The sequence below is a fragment of the Mya arenaria genome, chromosome 1 (assembly GCF_026914265.1).
Source record: "Mya arenaria isolate MELC-2E11 chromosome 1, ASM2691426v1".
Classification (NCBI taxonomy): domain Eukaryota; kingdom Metazoa; phylum Mollusca; class Bivalvia; order Myida; family Myidae; genus Mya; species Mya arenaria.
This window is the reverse complement of record NC_069122.1, coordinates 46,705,235-46,718,016: the sequence shown is the minus strand read 5'-3', so window position 1 is coordinate 46,718,016 and position 12,782 is coordinate 46,705,235. Positions and strand designations below refer to the sequence as shown.

The 12,782-nt window shown below is 36.4% G+C and overlaps 2 protein-coding genes across 11 annotated transcripts in view; one reads left to right on the top strand and one right to left on the bottom strand.

The window, feature by feature from the left end:
- Positions 1-4,848, bottom strand: part of LOC128232771 (ankyrin and armadillo repeat-containing protein-like) — a 45,764-nt gene extending 40,916 nt beyond the window's left edge. For all 10 annotated transcript variants that reach the window (XM_052946550.1, XM_052946559.1, XM_052946504.1 and 7 more), the window contains exons 1-3: positions 4,768-4,848; positions 3,691-4,342; positions 2,518-2,952 (exon numbers count right to left, since the gene is read on the bottom strand). In XM_052946550.1, coding sequence (XP_052802510.1) covers positions 2,518-2,952; positions 3,691-4,273 — 1,018 coding nt within the window. In that variant the 5' untranslated portion in view covers positions 4,274-4,342; positions 4,768-4,848. The remainder of the gene's footprint in view (positions 1-2,517; positions 2,953-3,690; positions 4,343-4,767) is intronic.
- A 1,855-nt stretch (positions 4,849-6,703) lies between these two features.
- Positions 6,704-10,942, top strand: LOC128237063 (uncharacterized). The gene is made up of 6 exons (XM_052952256.1): positions 6,704-7,903; positions 8,057-8,244; positions 8,851-9,045; positions 9,565-9,678; positions 10,177-10,315; positions 10,643-10,942. The coding sequence occupies exons 1-6, from the start codon at positions 6,819-6,821 to the stop codon at positions 10,824-10,826; spliced, it is 1,905 nt and encodes a 634-aa protein (XP_052808216.1). The 5' UTR covers positions 6,704-6,818; the 3' UTR covers positions 10,827-10,942.
- Positions 10,943-12,782: the final 1,840 nt, after the last annotated feature.

Here is a 12,782-nt window from a genome sequence, read left to right as displayed (position 1 = left end):
AACGTATGACAAAATATCATCAGATCAGTTAATTCAATTTTATATTCAGTTTAAATAGTGCAACTCATTTAATTCAAAGTTTAACTTTAATATTCAAATAAAATTTGTCTTAAAAACTAAAAGAGCATTTTTTTTAACAAAAATATGTTACAATTGGCCATATGTTTAGAACTGTGAAGATCTCATATGATATTTCACCTCTATAGCTGCACTCTCACAGATTGAAAGTTTTGACAACTTTTTTATTTTTTGTCTTTGAACGAACATTTTTTGGCGAAAATCCATGGAAACCAGTTATAAAAGACTGCTGACAAAAAATTTGATCGCTGATTTTTATTTTTAAGTCCAAAAGTTGATCTTTTATGCATAATTATTCTTAAGCCATAAAACATTAATTTTCGACAGAAATATGAAAAACTACGATCTGATTTTTTTGTCAGCAATCTTATATCATTGGTTTGCAGACATTTATGCAAAACTTTGCTATGTCCAAGACGAAAAAATAAAAAAGCTGTAAAAATGGTTTATCTGTGAGAGTGCAGCTTTAAAAGTTTACAATAATTCTGTTAACATTGTGGTTAACTTTTACAAAGTTCTTAAACAATCGGCCTTTATTACCATCATAGGGAAGGGTCGAAGTTTTTGCTCTTATTTATATTGATGCTTCCAGCGAAAACAATAACACTAATATCTGGTTTTAGGTTGAATAAATGAAATTGGTTAAACATTATGATTAGGTATAACACAGGTTATAAAATTTGTTATATAAATTCCACACAAACCAGAAACTGACAATGTTTACGGTTCAGGAGAGTTTACACAATAATTTTACAGGAATCTTATCAAATTCAGGCAATTTGGTTTCGATAATAATATGAACTTGGAGTCTTGGACATATTAACATCCTCTGAATATTAATTTTATGACAAATTTTGACCAATTTCTTTGTCCATTATAAGACAATTTAAATGTTGTTACATCAATTTCAGGTATTTAGACTTGGAGCCATATGTAAGAATCAAAAGACTAACTCCCAAGAAAGATAGCCCATAATTTCTAATATAGCTTTTGAAACTTAAAACCAAATATGTGTAAATTGAAAAAAAGACAGAGAATGTATGTATGCCCGAGGCGATAATCTATTACTTACTGTCTGTGGTAACTATAAGAATTAGTTGAAGTTTAAGAAAGATGACATTTCAATTAAATTAATAAATTTTACATACGTTTTTTACCCAACCGAAACATATAGATTTGTCACAATTTAAAAGTTGAAAAATATATTTATATATATATATATATATATATATATAAATATAATAATCAGTAAAATGTTTATCAAAAGTGTCTGTGACTCCATCTTAATTTTTTGTTATTTAAATTCTGTGACATCACACATATTGTGTGTAATTCAAGTCAAAACAAGTAGGTTAGATTTTAATGAAAAAATTACACCAGTGATTTATTTTTTTGTAAGTCACAATGCATACATGAATATCTTGTAACGCAACACATCATTCCTCTTACTTTTTTTAGAATGTTTATCTGTTAGAAAAAGACATGTGTAGTTTAAAAATCTCTAAGATCCAATGTTAATTCAGGCTTAAAAAAGTTATAGTTTGTTTCCGGTCACACTGCCAAAAAATAGGTCCGAAAATCCATACCCAGCAGAAAGCGGACAGACGATAAATTAATTCTTTGGTCACTAAAGTGAAAATCCACAGAAAGAAAGTAGGTTCAACACTTTGATTGTGCTGTTGGTAGGATTTTTTTTCTTTTTAGTTCAAGCTGTGTCTTAATATCATTTTCACATTTAAAAATGTTGCCATTTTGTCTGGATTAACTGGAGTGCTTTTTAAAAACATTTATGCATTTTTCGTACTGAAAATATATACTGAAAAGGAAAAAAACTACAATGGTAACTAAAATTTGTCCAAAGGAAATTCCTAATTAGAGTCTGGTGCCAAAAGTTAGGGCAGGTCAGGAAACCGGAAACAAATATTTTATTTGCTAAGCCTCAATTCAAACTAATCGCTATTTCAGTATTTACATGCAAACATTTATTATTTACCTTGATGTTAATGATATTCAAATAGAATTTTTAAAAAGAAACCTTCATGCGAGTTAATTGTGTAAGATTTTCAAAGAGTTATATAAAGATAATTTATTTCAAAATCTGATATAAACTTCAAACAAATCACACGAATTGAGTTTACAGAATTAAAGTGGTTGATTGTTTAACAAACAATGCTTGATGCAGGAGACTTTGATTAACTAAACAGAAATGTTCGCCTATTACCGATAAATTGAAAACTCTTGGGTCAATACATATACCATGGTATAATCCAAATATAGCTATGTACTTGAAAATAGATTAATAAAAGCAAATGAAAATCTATCATTTGTATATCATATATAAAAATCAAAATTACTCCAGACTTTAGTACAATTGTGATTCAGAAAAAAGTGAAGTGATTCCCAAATTAATACAAGAGTATATATTATTATTGTGTATACCTGTTAAGTTTGGGAGTAGCCTTGATATGTCAGGGATTTTCATTCTTTTTTTCATGCCGATCAGAAATGGGGTCATGTACGCGATGAATTTCAAAAGATACAGCTGCCGCCTTATTTCTGCCTTGTTCCCGAGATTTTCCTTAATAAGCTGCTCATGAAGTTGAAGACGTGAGTTTAGCCGCTCGTACGAGACATGGTCAAGTTTGTCATCGAGAACTTTGACTACACTTGATACAACCCAACTTGAGTCCATTACAAATAAGTCTTTGTAATGGGAAACATGGTTCTGGAAAAGGGTCATCTGTACCATGAGATCGTCGGCATGAGACATAAAAAATCTTCGTTCCTCTGCCATTTCCGAATCCCCTGGGGCTTCAATGGGGAGCTTGTCGTAAATATCTGTGTAGTCTGGATCTTTTGTAACATCTTGAAGACCTGTAAAAAAACATGATTTCAACGATGAAGAGTTTTTAGACCATTATTTATTTAAAAGACCACTTTAACTCTTTTGGGATTATAAATGAATAACAATTACCGAAGATCAATGATAGAGATTATTGTCATTTATCTGGATTTGCAACCAAAACTCGCTGTTGGTGTCATGCATTGGGGATGGATCAAATCAATGGCAGTAACAAAGATAAGACAGGAACCCTACCCAAGGATCTTTTACCTTAATGTTTACAGATCAGGAGGATATTAACATATATCAGGATTTTGTACAATTAATCCCCACAGAGAAATGTGAACTAAAAAGGCTATTTCTAAATAACCTGGACTGCTATTCTGTGCCCTTGTTCATTTTTTTCTGTTTTAAGTCTTTTCACAAAATAGTATAATAAACATATTCTAAAAAAAACCTTTCATAACTATATACATATGTACATGTACATCCTCGATCATGTCATGTTGATGTAATTACTATTTAAACCAACAAAAAATGCTTCGGAAGGTAACAATCATTGAAATAAGACTTTTGAATGAACACGACCAAGTTCTTACATTAGTGCTAGGTGTCAACATCAAGCCATGCTAAATGGAATCGGGAATTTGAGCAAGTCTGAACAGCGTTAAACCAGTGAAAGATTTGCAGACTTCAACCAACAAAGTTAATAAAAAAAAAATGCTGTGGATGAATTAAAATGACATGTCATGACAAATATTTATACAAACCACATTGAAGAAACTCTGTTATCAATGTCTTCTTCGTTTCTGGTTTTCCGTTGGCATTTACATCCAAACTTGACCTCCATTTCTCTGAAAACTTTGTTCTCTTATCCTTAGGAAAATAGCACCCATGCCACAAGGCCTTCATCATATAATCCACACTGATCATTATTTGTCCGATCCTAGTATCTTGGTAAGCTGGGGGAAGCTGACAGGTCGTACTTTGATCAAAGTTTGCCTGAAGGGACAAAGTTGGTGTTTGATTTAAAACAAACAGTCCCATGGTCAATTCACGAACAATCTGGTGAAGTTCTCTGTAATCTAAGGGCTGACTATGCTCTTCCTCAGGAATGAGTATTACACTGGTGTTAGAGTTCTGGGGATTTATATTACTGATAAGCCCCATTGGGGCATCTGTAGGGTATCGGAAATCATCTGTTGACAGCATCCAGTGTGTCTGCATGAAGCCAAGATTTTCCTGGCATTCATATCGCTCATATTTTTCTATGTAGTTGATGGCATTCCTGGCTATGTTAATCATCTGAAGTTGCTCTTCAGTCTTTTCCGTCTCCGCTGATTGAGCCGCCATCTTGCTCCCAGCTAGTTTGTACCCGATTTTAAGAGATGATTTCTTGAAAACTTTTATGTTTACATTGTGCTGAAATGCAGAGAAAAGAAAGCAATTTATATAAAAAATCCATTTAGATACCAAATATAAAATGTAGCAGAATCTGATAATGTCCTGCTCAGACTTGGGAACAATTCACATGTATAATTAAGTTCAATTCATGAAAGAAATGTACTGTGTATTTTATCAACATTTCATTTGATATTTAAAGAGGGTTACCCATACAATATTAAAGATAAAAACAGTTATGAAAACATGAACACATTCTGGTACCCAAGACTTTAATCCATTATTAATTATGAGCATTACCCCACCCACCAATTAAGCGTCCTAAGTTACCACCAATAAAAATGAGCTAAAACGATCAATACACAATTAAAACCTTATTTCGAGAGAAAGGTAAAAGCGTATTTATCATTCACAAGAACTTGGGTCAAAATCTTCATAAATATTACCTTGCAATCGTTATTTTAGCCGACGAATTTCATTGACAACCAACTGTGAAAATTGTTGTTCCCAGCGAGCACCTGTCCGAATGCACACTCGGCAATTTACGTACTGCTACGGACCACAAGAAACGAACTCAACCGAGTCGGAGCAGACAACACTTTTTGCTAATTGCATGTGTACATACTTGTAGTTGCAATAAGCACAGTTTGCCAAATAGACATAATAATAGATGAATCTTTGCCTACATACCAGTACAAGAAGATATTTACATTTTTATGCATCATACTTTGGCTAAATATTAAAATTTACGGAAATGGCAACATGCTTTTGCACAGACTGATAGCGGGGGTTTGGGCGCTTATTTTCTTTACTATATCTAATATTGACGAGCCCCGCTTCCCCCTTTAGGTCCGCGGCTTTGCAATGCCTTTTTAAGGAGAACTCGTGATCCTTTGTAGTCCCCAATCGCTCTTCTGTCGATGTTTTGCGTGATCATATTGAATTGTTGTGAAGTATGTGAACTTTTGTTGACTATGGCAAAATATTATAATAAGTCCTGCGAATATGCTAGCTAGTGCAACAGCATTTTTTTTGGTAAATTTGTAGCCACTGTGTCTATGCAACATCGTTTTCCATGAAATATAATGCTATGCTCAGCTTATACACCTCATGCACTCATGCATATATGTACAATACGGATTTCAGCGAAGGCCATCGCTGCTGCTGCGTATACGCACAATAGAACCGCTATATTCAATACCTGGCGTATACGCACATGAATGCCATGGTATTGAATGCACGGTGTACACGCACATGAGTGCCACTATATTGAATACACAGCGTACACGCACATGAATGCCGCTATATTATATAACCGGCGTTCAAGCACATGGGTGCCTCTTTAATAATCGCACATGATTGACGCTGCGTATCATGACACACACGTGTAGCGCTGTATTGAATACCCTTCGTTTATGCACACAAGTGCCGCTATATTGAAAACCCGGCATATCCGCACATGAGTGCCGCTGGGTAAACGCACGAGAGTACCGCTTTATTGAATACCCTTCGTATACGCACATTAGTGCCGCTATATTTAATACCAAGCGTATGCGCATATTAGTGCCGCTATATTTAATACCAAGCGTATGCGCACATTAGTGCCGCTATATTAAATACCAAGCGTATGCGCACATTAGTGCCGCTATATTGAATAACCGGCATATACGCACATATGCATGTGCCGCTACATTTAATACTCAGCGTATACGCACATCTGGCACATGAGGGCCGCTATATTGAATACCCTTCGTAAACGCACATGAGTGTCGCTAGAATGGATATACGGCGTATACGCACATGAGGGCCGCTATATTGAATACCCGGCGTATACGCACATGAGTGCCGCTATATCAAATACTAAGCATATACGCATGTGAGGGCCGCTATATTCAATACCCGGCGTATACGCACATGAGTCCCGCTATATCAAATACTCAGCATATACGCATATGAATTCCGCTATATTGAATACCCGGCATATACGCACATGGGGGCCGCTATATTGAATACCCGGCATTAACGTACATGACTGCCGCTGGACTGAATACCCGTCGTATACGCCCATAAGTGCCGCTGCTTATACGCAGATGAGTGTCGCTACATTGGTTACCTGTCTTAGTCGCGATTGGGTACCGCTATTTTGAATACCCGGCTCATACAATTATTTATCTCAATCGTATGGATTATTGATGGATGCTGACCGCGTTCAAAGATAACAGACGCAAGTTATAGATAGGAACAAATTATCAACAAATAACGGTCATGTCTGAACTTAATATATAGTATTATCATATTAAGATGTGAGTTTTCATACCATTCAATGATAAAGAAAATCACAATCATATCATTGTTTCATAAATATACCTGACTTATAGTGATCAGAAAAAGTATAATCAGGAATTATTTAAAATGCATAATTAAATAGCATTTCTTATTTGAAGAATAAGTGCAGATTATGTGATGTGATCATATCCGGTAATTTAAATTGTGTATCATGGGCAAAGAAGTAAAGAAACGCGCGAAGGAAACTATTAAAATAAACAATAGTGAAGACAAAGAATCTGATAAAACAACGAATGAACGAGACGAATTGAATGAAAGGCTTAGAAGGCTGGAAGAACTCCAGATTGCAAGAAACAACAGTCACAGTGATGTGGTTAAATTTACATTTTTCTTTGTAATGGGTATTGCATTGACCATCCTAGTTTATCCAAAGATTTCCTCTACTTTTAACACAGACAACAGTGCCATCGTTACAACTAAAGATGATGCTAGCGAGCGCTTACTGGAAAACGTTGAGAAGAAGCTGGTTACAATTGATAATTTGAAGAAAGACAAACAGACAGTACCTAATGATAATGTTGGACTAACTTTACGAGAAAATGATACGGGTTTTAAAGATGAAAGCTTAGTAGTCGTTGCAAAAACCCTTAATAAAACAACGGATTCATCAAAACAAAGACATGATAATTCCATCAACAGTGTTGAACAAACCAGCAAGGCCACATTCGAAGAAAGACAAACAGACAAACCAGACACAAATGAAAACGACATTGTGAAAAATAAAGAAACATACGATAAGAACGTTCGAGAACGTCCAGAAGATCTGATGATTGGTGAAGAAGATGAGACGATTACTGTAGATGAACATGAGCCCAACGAGAATAAACAAGATGTCAAAGAAGTGATAAAAGAATTGCCAATGAATCTGAAAATAAATGACGATGGAAACGTGGTGGGAGAAAGAGTACAACTCTTCCCTGCACATATAGAAGATGATATCGATGACGCTCGTGTTACGAAAGATGCACCAGTTAAGAACACGAAAAATAAACCAGTCCATTCAGCAGCTAATAAGAGTATTCATACTAAAAAGACCAAGAAGGCGAAAACGGGTATGAACAAAGTCACAACTAACGACAATAAACTAACTGCAAACAAACAAAATGTTCCAGAGGAAGTAAAGAATTTCAAAGCAACTTACCAGAAAGAAATCGCTCCAAAGAAGATATTTGCAGACGGAAGGAGGATTCCAGCGATGGAATTATTGCCACAGAAACCAAATAACAGCAGTGTAAAGTAAGTTATTGAATGTACATTATCGATATTAAAGTTTCTTGAACTACCTGTGTTTTTATGCCTTAGAAACTATAAGTCAGTTTCAGGGAAGACAAAGACAAAGCAGCGTTGTAGTTGGTTCTGATTTAGTTGTTTTGTTTTTCTTCTTCACAGAGTGTGGTTATATGAAGAATTTCTGTCGGAGGAAGAATGTGACGGTTTGATGCGCGTACACAACAAGCACATTACGGAACAGACAGCAGACGATCCACTCCTCTGCTTTGATTCCATATCAACGCTTAGGAAACACCTGAAACATCATGGGATACGAACCCCGGTTTCACCGAGGGACTTCACAGAAGGTACACGCATACACACTGGGCAATATGTTCTACCTTTTGAGTCGTAATTGAAACTCTTCGTTGCTGTGGCCTCGTTGGTGTCTGAAAAGGACCAATGACTGTAAAGCCAAGTTTTAGTTGAAATGATATATCGTAGCGGCGTGGCGCTGATGAACAATCTATCCATATAATCTTGAACAGCGATTTTACGCGTCAACCTTTTCCCAAGGTTTTAAAACATTTACTTAAGATGGCAGCAACTATATAAGTCATTATGGTTAATTTTTTGCTTTCACGTTTTAGAGGAAACTGTCTAGCCATCTTTAAGACGGATACTCAATGTTGACTTCACTCACTGTCATGATGGGGGAAAGAATAGAGCTTTTATACATTTGTACATGTTATTTTCATTGACCATTACACTCGCTTCGTCCACACTTTTTTTTAACTAGCTTAAACTGATGAAAGTGCGCCTTTTGGGGAAAGGGTTCGTTTGCGTCTTTATTTGATATAACTTAGGGAGTATTTTGGCTTTCGCGCTTCGAAATATAATTATGTGCTATGCCGGGGCGTGACTGTAGTTATGCTATTATATTTTAACTTTCTTTAACCCATCCATTTGTCCAGGGACCACGTGTGTCAACGCCAGTTTCTCTAGTCAGCTGAAAGACTGGTTTAAAGGCAACTGGAGCTATAGCACGGCCTTCTACCCGGGTGAGAGCCGGTTTGCCTCCATTTTTGAACAACGGGTCCTTCAAGCTACGGGCCTGGAACCAGCCAATGGTGGGAAATTTCAGATTACGTCATATCCTGAGGGGATCGGTAAGTCAACTCGAAACTTCTTAAGCTTAACAGGCTTAAGTCGCTTATTTCAATTAGCCAGAATACATACTGAAAATGGATTTTGATAAATGAAAAATGGTTTATTCTGATAATCATACAGATAATGCTTACATAATTATTAAAAATTCTTGAAAAAGTAAATATAACACATTTTATAGAACAACAAAAATAGTGAGATTATCTTAATCCTGTTATAAGAGACTTAAGAAGTTTCGAGAAATTGGGACCAGAATTTAAACTTTATTTTTATACACATTTTTGATCTTTGAATTTTTCTTAAGTTAGCTGGTACTTATTAATTTAAGATCGAATATGGAAACAGCTGATATGAATCACGTTCCAGCCCGTCTCATTGATAGAAACGAGTACTAGCGCTTTTAATGAGATGCCAATTAAGAACGTAGTCCCGGTGGGGCTCGAATCCATGACCCATGGTCGAGTCTTCATCTTGGCGGACATCTAGACACATTTTGGATAAATGTGTGTTTTCCCCGACAGGTTACAAGTCCCACACAGACTGTACGGAGGGGCTTACAGACCAGCGGGACAGGATCGCGACCATCCTCGTGTACCTGGACACTGTAGAAGAAGGCGGGGAAACAGATTTTACAGGTATAGATTTCGTAAATAGGCTTCTATTAAAAGTCTGACTTTTTCCTGTATTTTCGTCGTTCCTATGGAACTCCTCTGTCGTTTTCCATCGAAAACAACCCCGGATGTACATGCATGCCGGAACATCAGAAGAAGTAGTTCATTAAATTTTTAATGCTAGAATTAATTAATTGAAGTGTTTTAACGGTTTTTAATGTTGCATATATATCTTAGTTTAAATTGATTATATGTGAAGTGTTTTATTGCATAATCAATTAAGAACTCAAGAGTGAAGTCACTATGTTTAACTGCCAAAATAAAATTACTACGCGATCTACTTGTAGTGAAGTTATATGTAAAGATTTCTGACATTGTTAACCGTCCACATACATCCGATGTTGTTTTTGATTTGAAAATGGCCATGGAGTTCTAAATGGTCGTCGTTGTGGTAAGTTGCACAGAAGGTCGGACATATGGACGGGTCAGAGTTCTTAATTCATTGTTCACTATGTTTTTCAGAACTGGGTATCTGGGCTCGGCCGCGGAAAGGCAGGGCTCTCCTCTGGAATAACATGGATCCCGATGGAAAGTGTGAGCCCCTGTCCGTACATAAAGCCAACAAGGTGCTAAAAGGGCATAAATACATCCTTCAGCGATGGTAATGAAATATATGTACGACTACATACACATACATGTACATTTGTTCTAATCAATGAAACATTCGATGAATAAAACGAATCAGGACAAATTTTGAGTGAATGAATGAATGAATGAATGAATGATTGAATGAATGAATGAATGAATGAATGAATGAATGAATGAATGAATGAATGAATGAATGAATGAATAAATAAATAAATAAATAAATAAATAAAATAGGTAAGGTAGGGTAGGGTAGGGGTAGGGGGTAGGGTAGGGTAGGGTAGGGTAGGGGATGGATGGATGGATGTTTTCAATATAATGTCAAAACCATGTCACTTCACAGGTACTACTACAAGAGTTTCTACTCGCTGGGTAAGCGCCCGCCGGAGCCCCCTCTCCCTGCCCGACAGCCGGGCCAGTCCCGGGTCTCCTGTGATGAGTACGAACACGGCAGCTGCCGCTGGTATGACGAGTGGAACTTTGAACATCTCATCGAGTATGAGCGCCAGAAATACACGCTCGTCTAATACTGTGTACCGAGGACCCGCCTTTTAAACGCGAATATAATTTGGTGGACGAACAATTGGCAATGATTAGTTTTCAGACACACACGTTCATTGCAATAAACCCTATAGTTTTTGTTTTCGGTTTTCTTTTACGTTCTCTTCCTTTGTTATCTGATTTGAAATGATCACTTCATGCGGAGTAATTAAATGTGTGTGTAGAAGAAACCAGTTCCCAATTACTCGAACAATTTTATTTAAGATCAAGCTGAGGACATTCTTTTGTTTTGGTATACTCTGTGTTATATTCTCATTTTAAATAGTTGTGCGATCTATATAGGAATTTACTGGCCTTGGATCTTGTTCGTCCGGCCTTTCGTCAGCATCGCCACAATGTCATGTGTACTCTCTAACTTAAACAGTTATTTTCTTATCTTTACAACCTTTTCAGCAGTGCTTTTTGGTATTATACACTGATTGTGTCCGTTCGCTGTATGTACTACAGAGTTAAGGCCCCTGAACTGTCAAAACACTACAAATGATGCGCGCTCTTGACAGGCGACACATCAGATCAGCGGAATTATAGTTAAAACATGGCCATTAAAACCAAATAGGCATCGACTATATATTTCAATACAAGAATACAGACTCCTTGAAAACCTTGCTTCTACACCAGAACAATTTACAAGTAGGTTAGCGACTCCCGGAGCACAAAATGCTCACCCTTTGGCAAGGCAATTCTCGGAGCATGCGACAAGTACAGGCACGGAGGCTGTCGATGGTTTGACGAGTATACCTTTGAAATTCGTCTGATGCTAGGTTAACGGGGACTTAAAACATGCAACCGTATTTTTTTACCATGATCACTGTGAACTGTCAATGAACAGTTTATTTTATAAAACGATATCGATGTGGACTGTCAATGAACAAGTTATATAGACCGTGGTCGCTGTTGACTTTCAATGAACATTTTCAATTCACTGACTACTGTGGACTGTCAATGAACAGTTTCAGTGAAACCATGATAGCTATCGACTGTCAGTGAACAATTTCAATGAAACCATGATAGCTATCGACTGTCGGTGAACAATTTCAATGAAACCATGATAGCTATCGACTGACAGTGAACAGTTTCAATGAAACCATGATAGCTATCGACTGACAGTGAACAGTTTCAATGAAACCATGATAGCTATCGACTGTCAGCGAACAATTTCAATGAAACCATGATAGCTATCGACTGTCAGCGAACAATTTCAATGAAACCATGATAGCTATCGACTGTCAGTGAACAATTTCAATGAAATCATGATAGCTATCGACTGTCAGCGAACAGTTTCGATGAAACACGCATTATTTCACTGTCTACGATCAATTTTAATGAAACTATGATAGCTATCGACTGTCAGTGAACAGTTTAAATGAAACAGGCATTATTTCACTTTCTACGATCAGTTTTAATGAAACCATGATAGCTATCGACTGACAGTGAACAGTTTCAATGAAACAGGCATTATTTCACTTTCTACGATCAGTTTTAATGAAACCATGATAGCTATCGACTGTCAGTGAACAGTTTTAATGAAACCATGATAGCTATCGACTGTCAGTGAACAATTTCAATGAAACCATGATAGCTATCGACCGTCAGCGAACAATTTCAATGAAACCATGATAGCTATCGACTGTCAGTGAACAATTTCAATGAAATCATGATAGCTATCGACTGTCAGTGAACAGTTTAAATGAAACCATGATAGCTATCGACTGACAGTGTACAGTTTCAATGAAACAGGCATTATTTCACTTTCTACGATCAGTTTTAATGAAACCATGATAGCTATCGACTGTCAGTGAACAGTTTAAATGAAACAGGCATTATTTCACTGTCTACGATCAGTTTCAATTTAACCATGATAGCTATCGACTGTCAGTGAACAGTTTAAATGAAACAGGCATTGCTGTGGACTTTCAATGAAC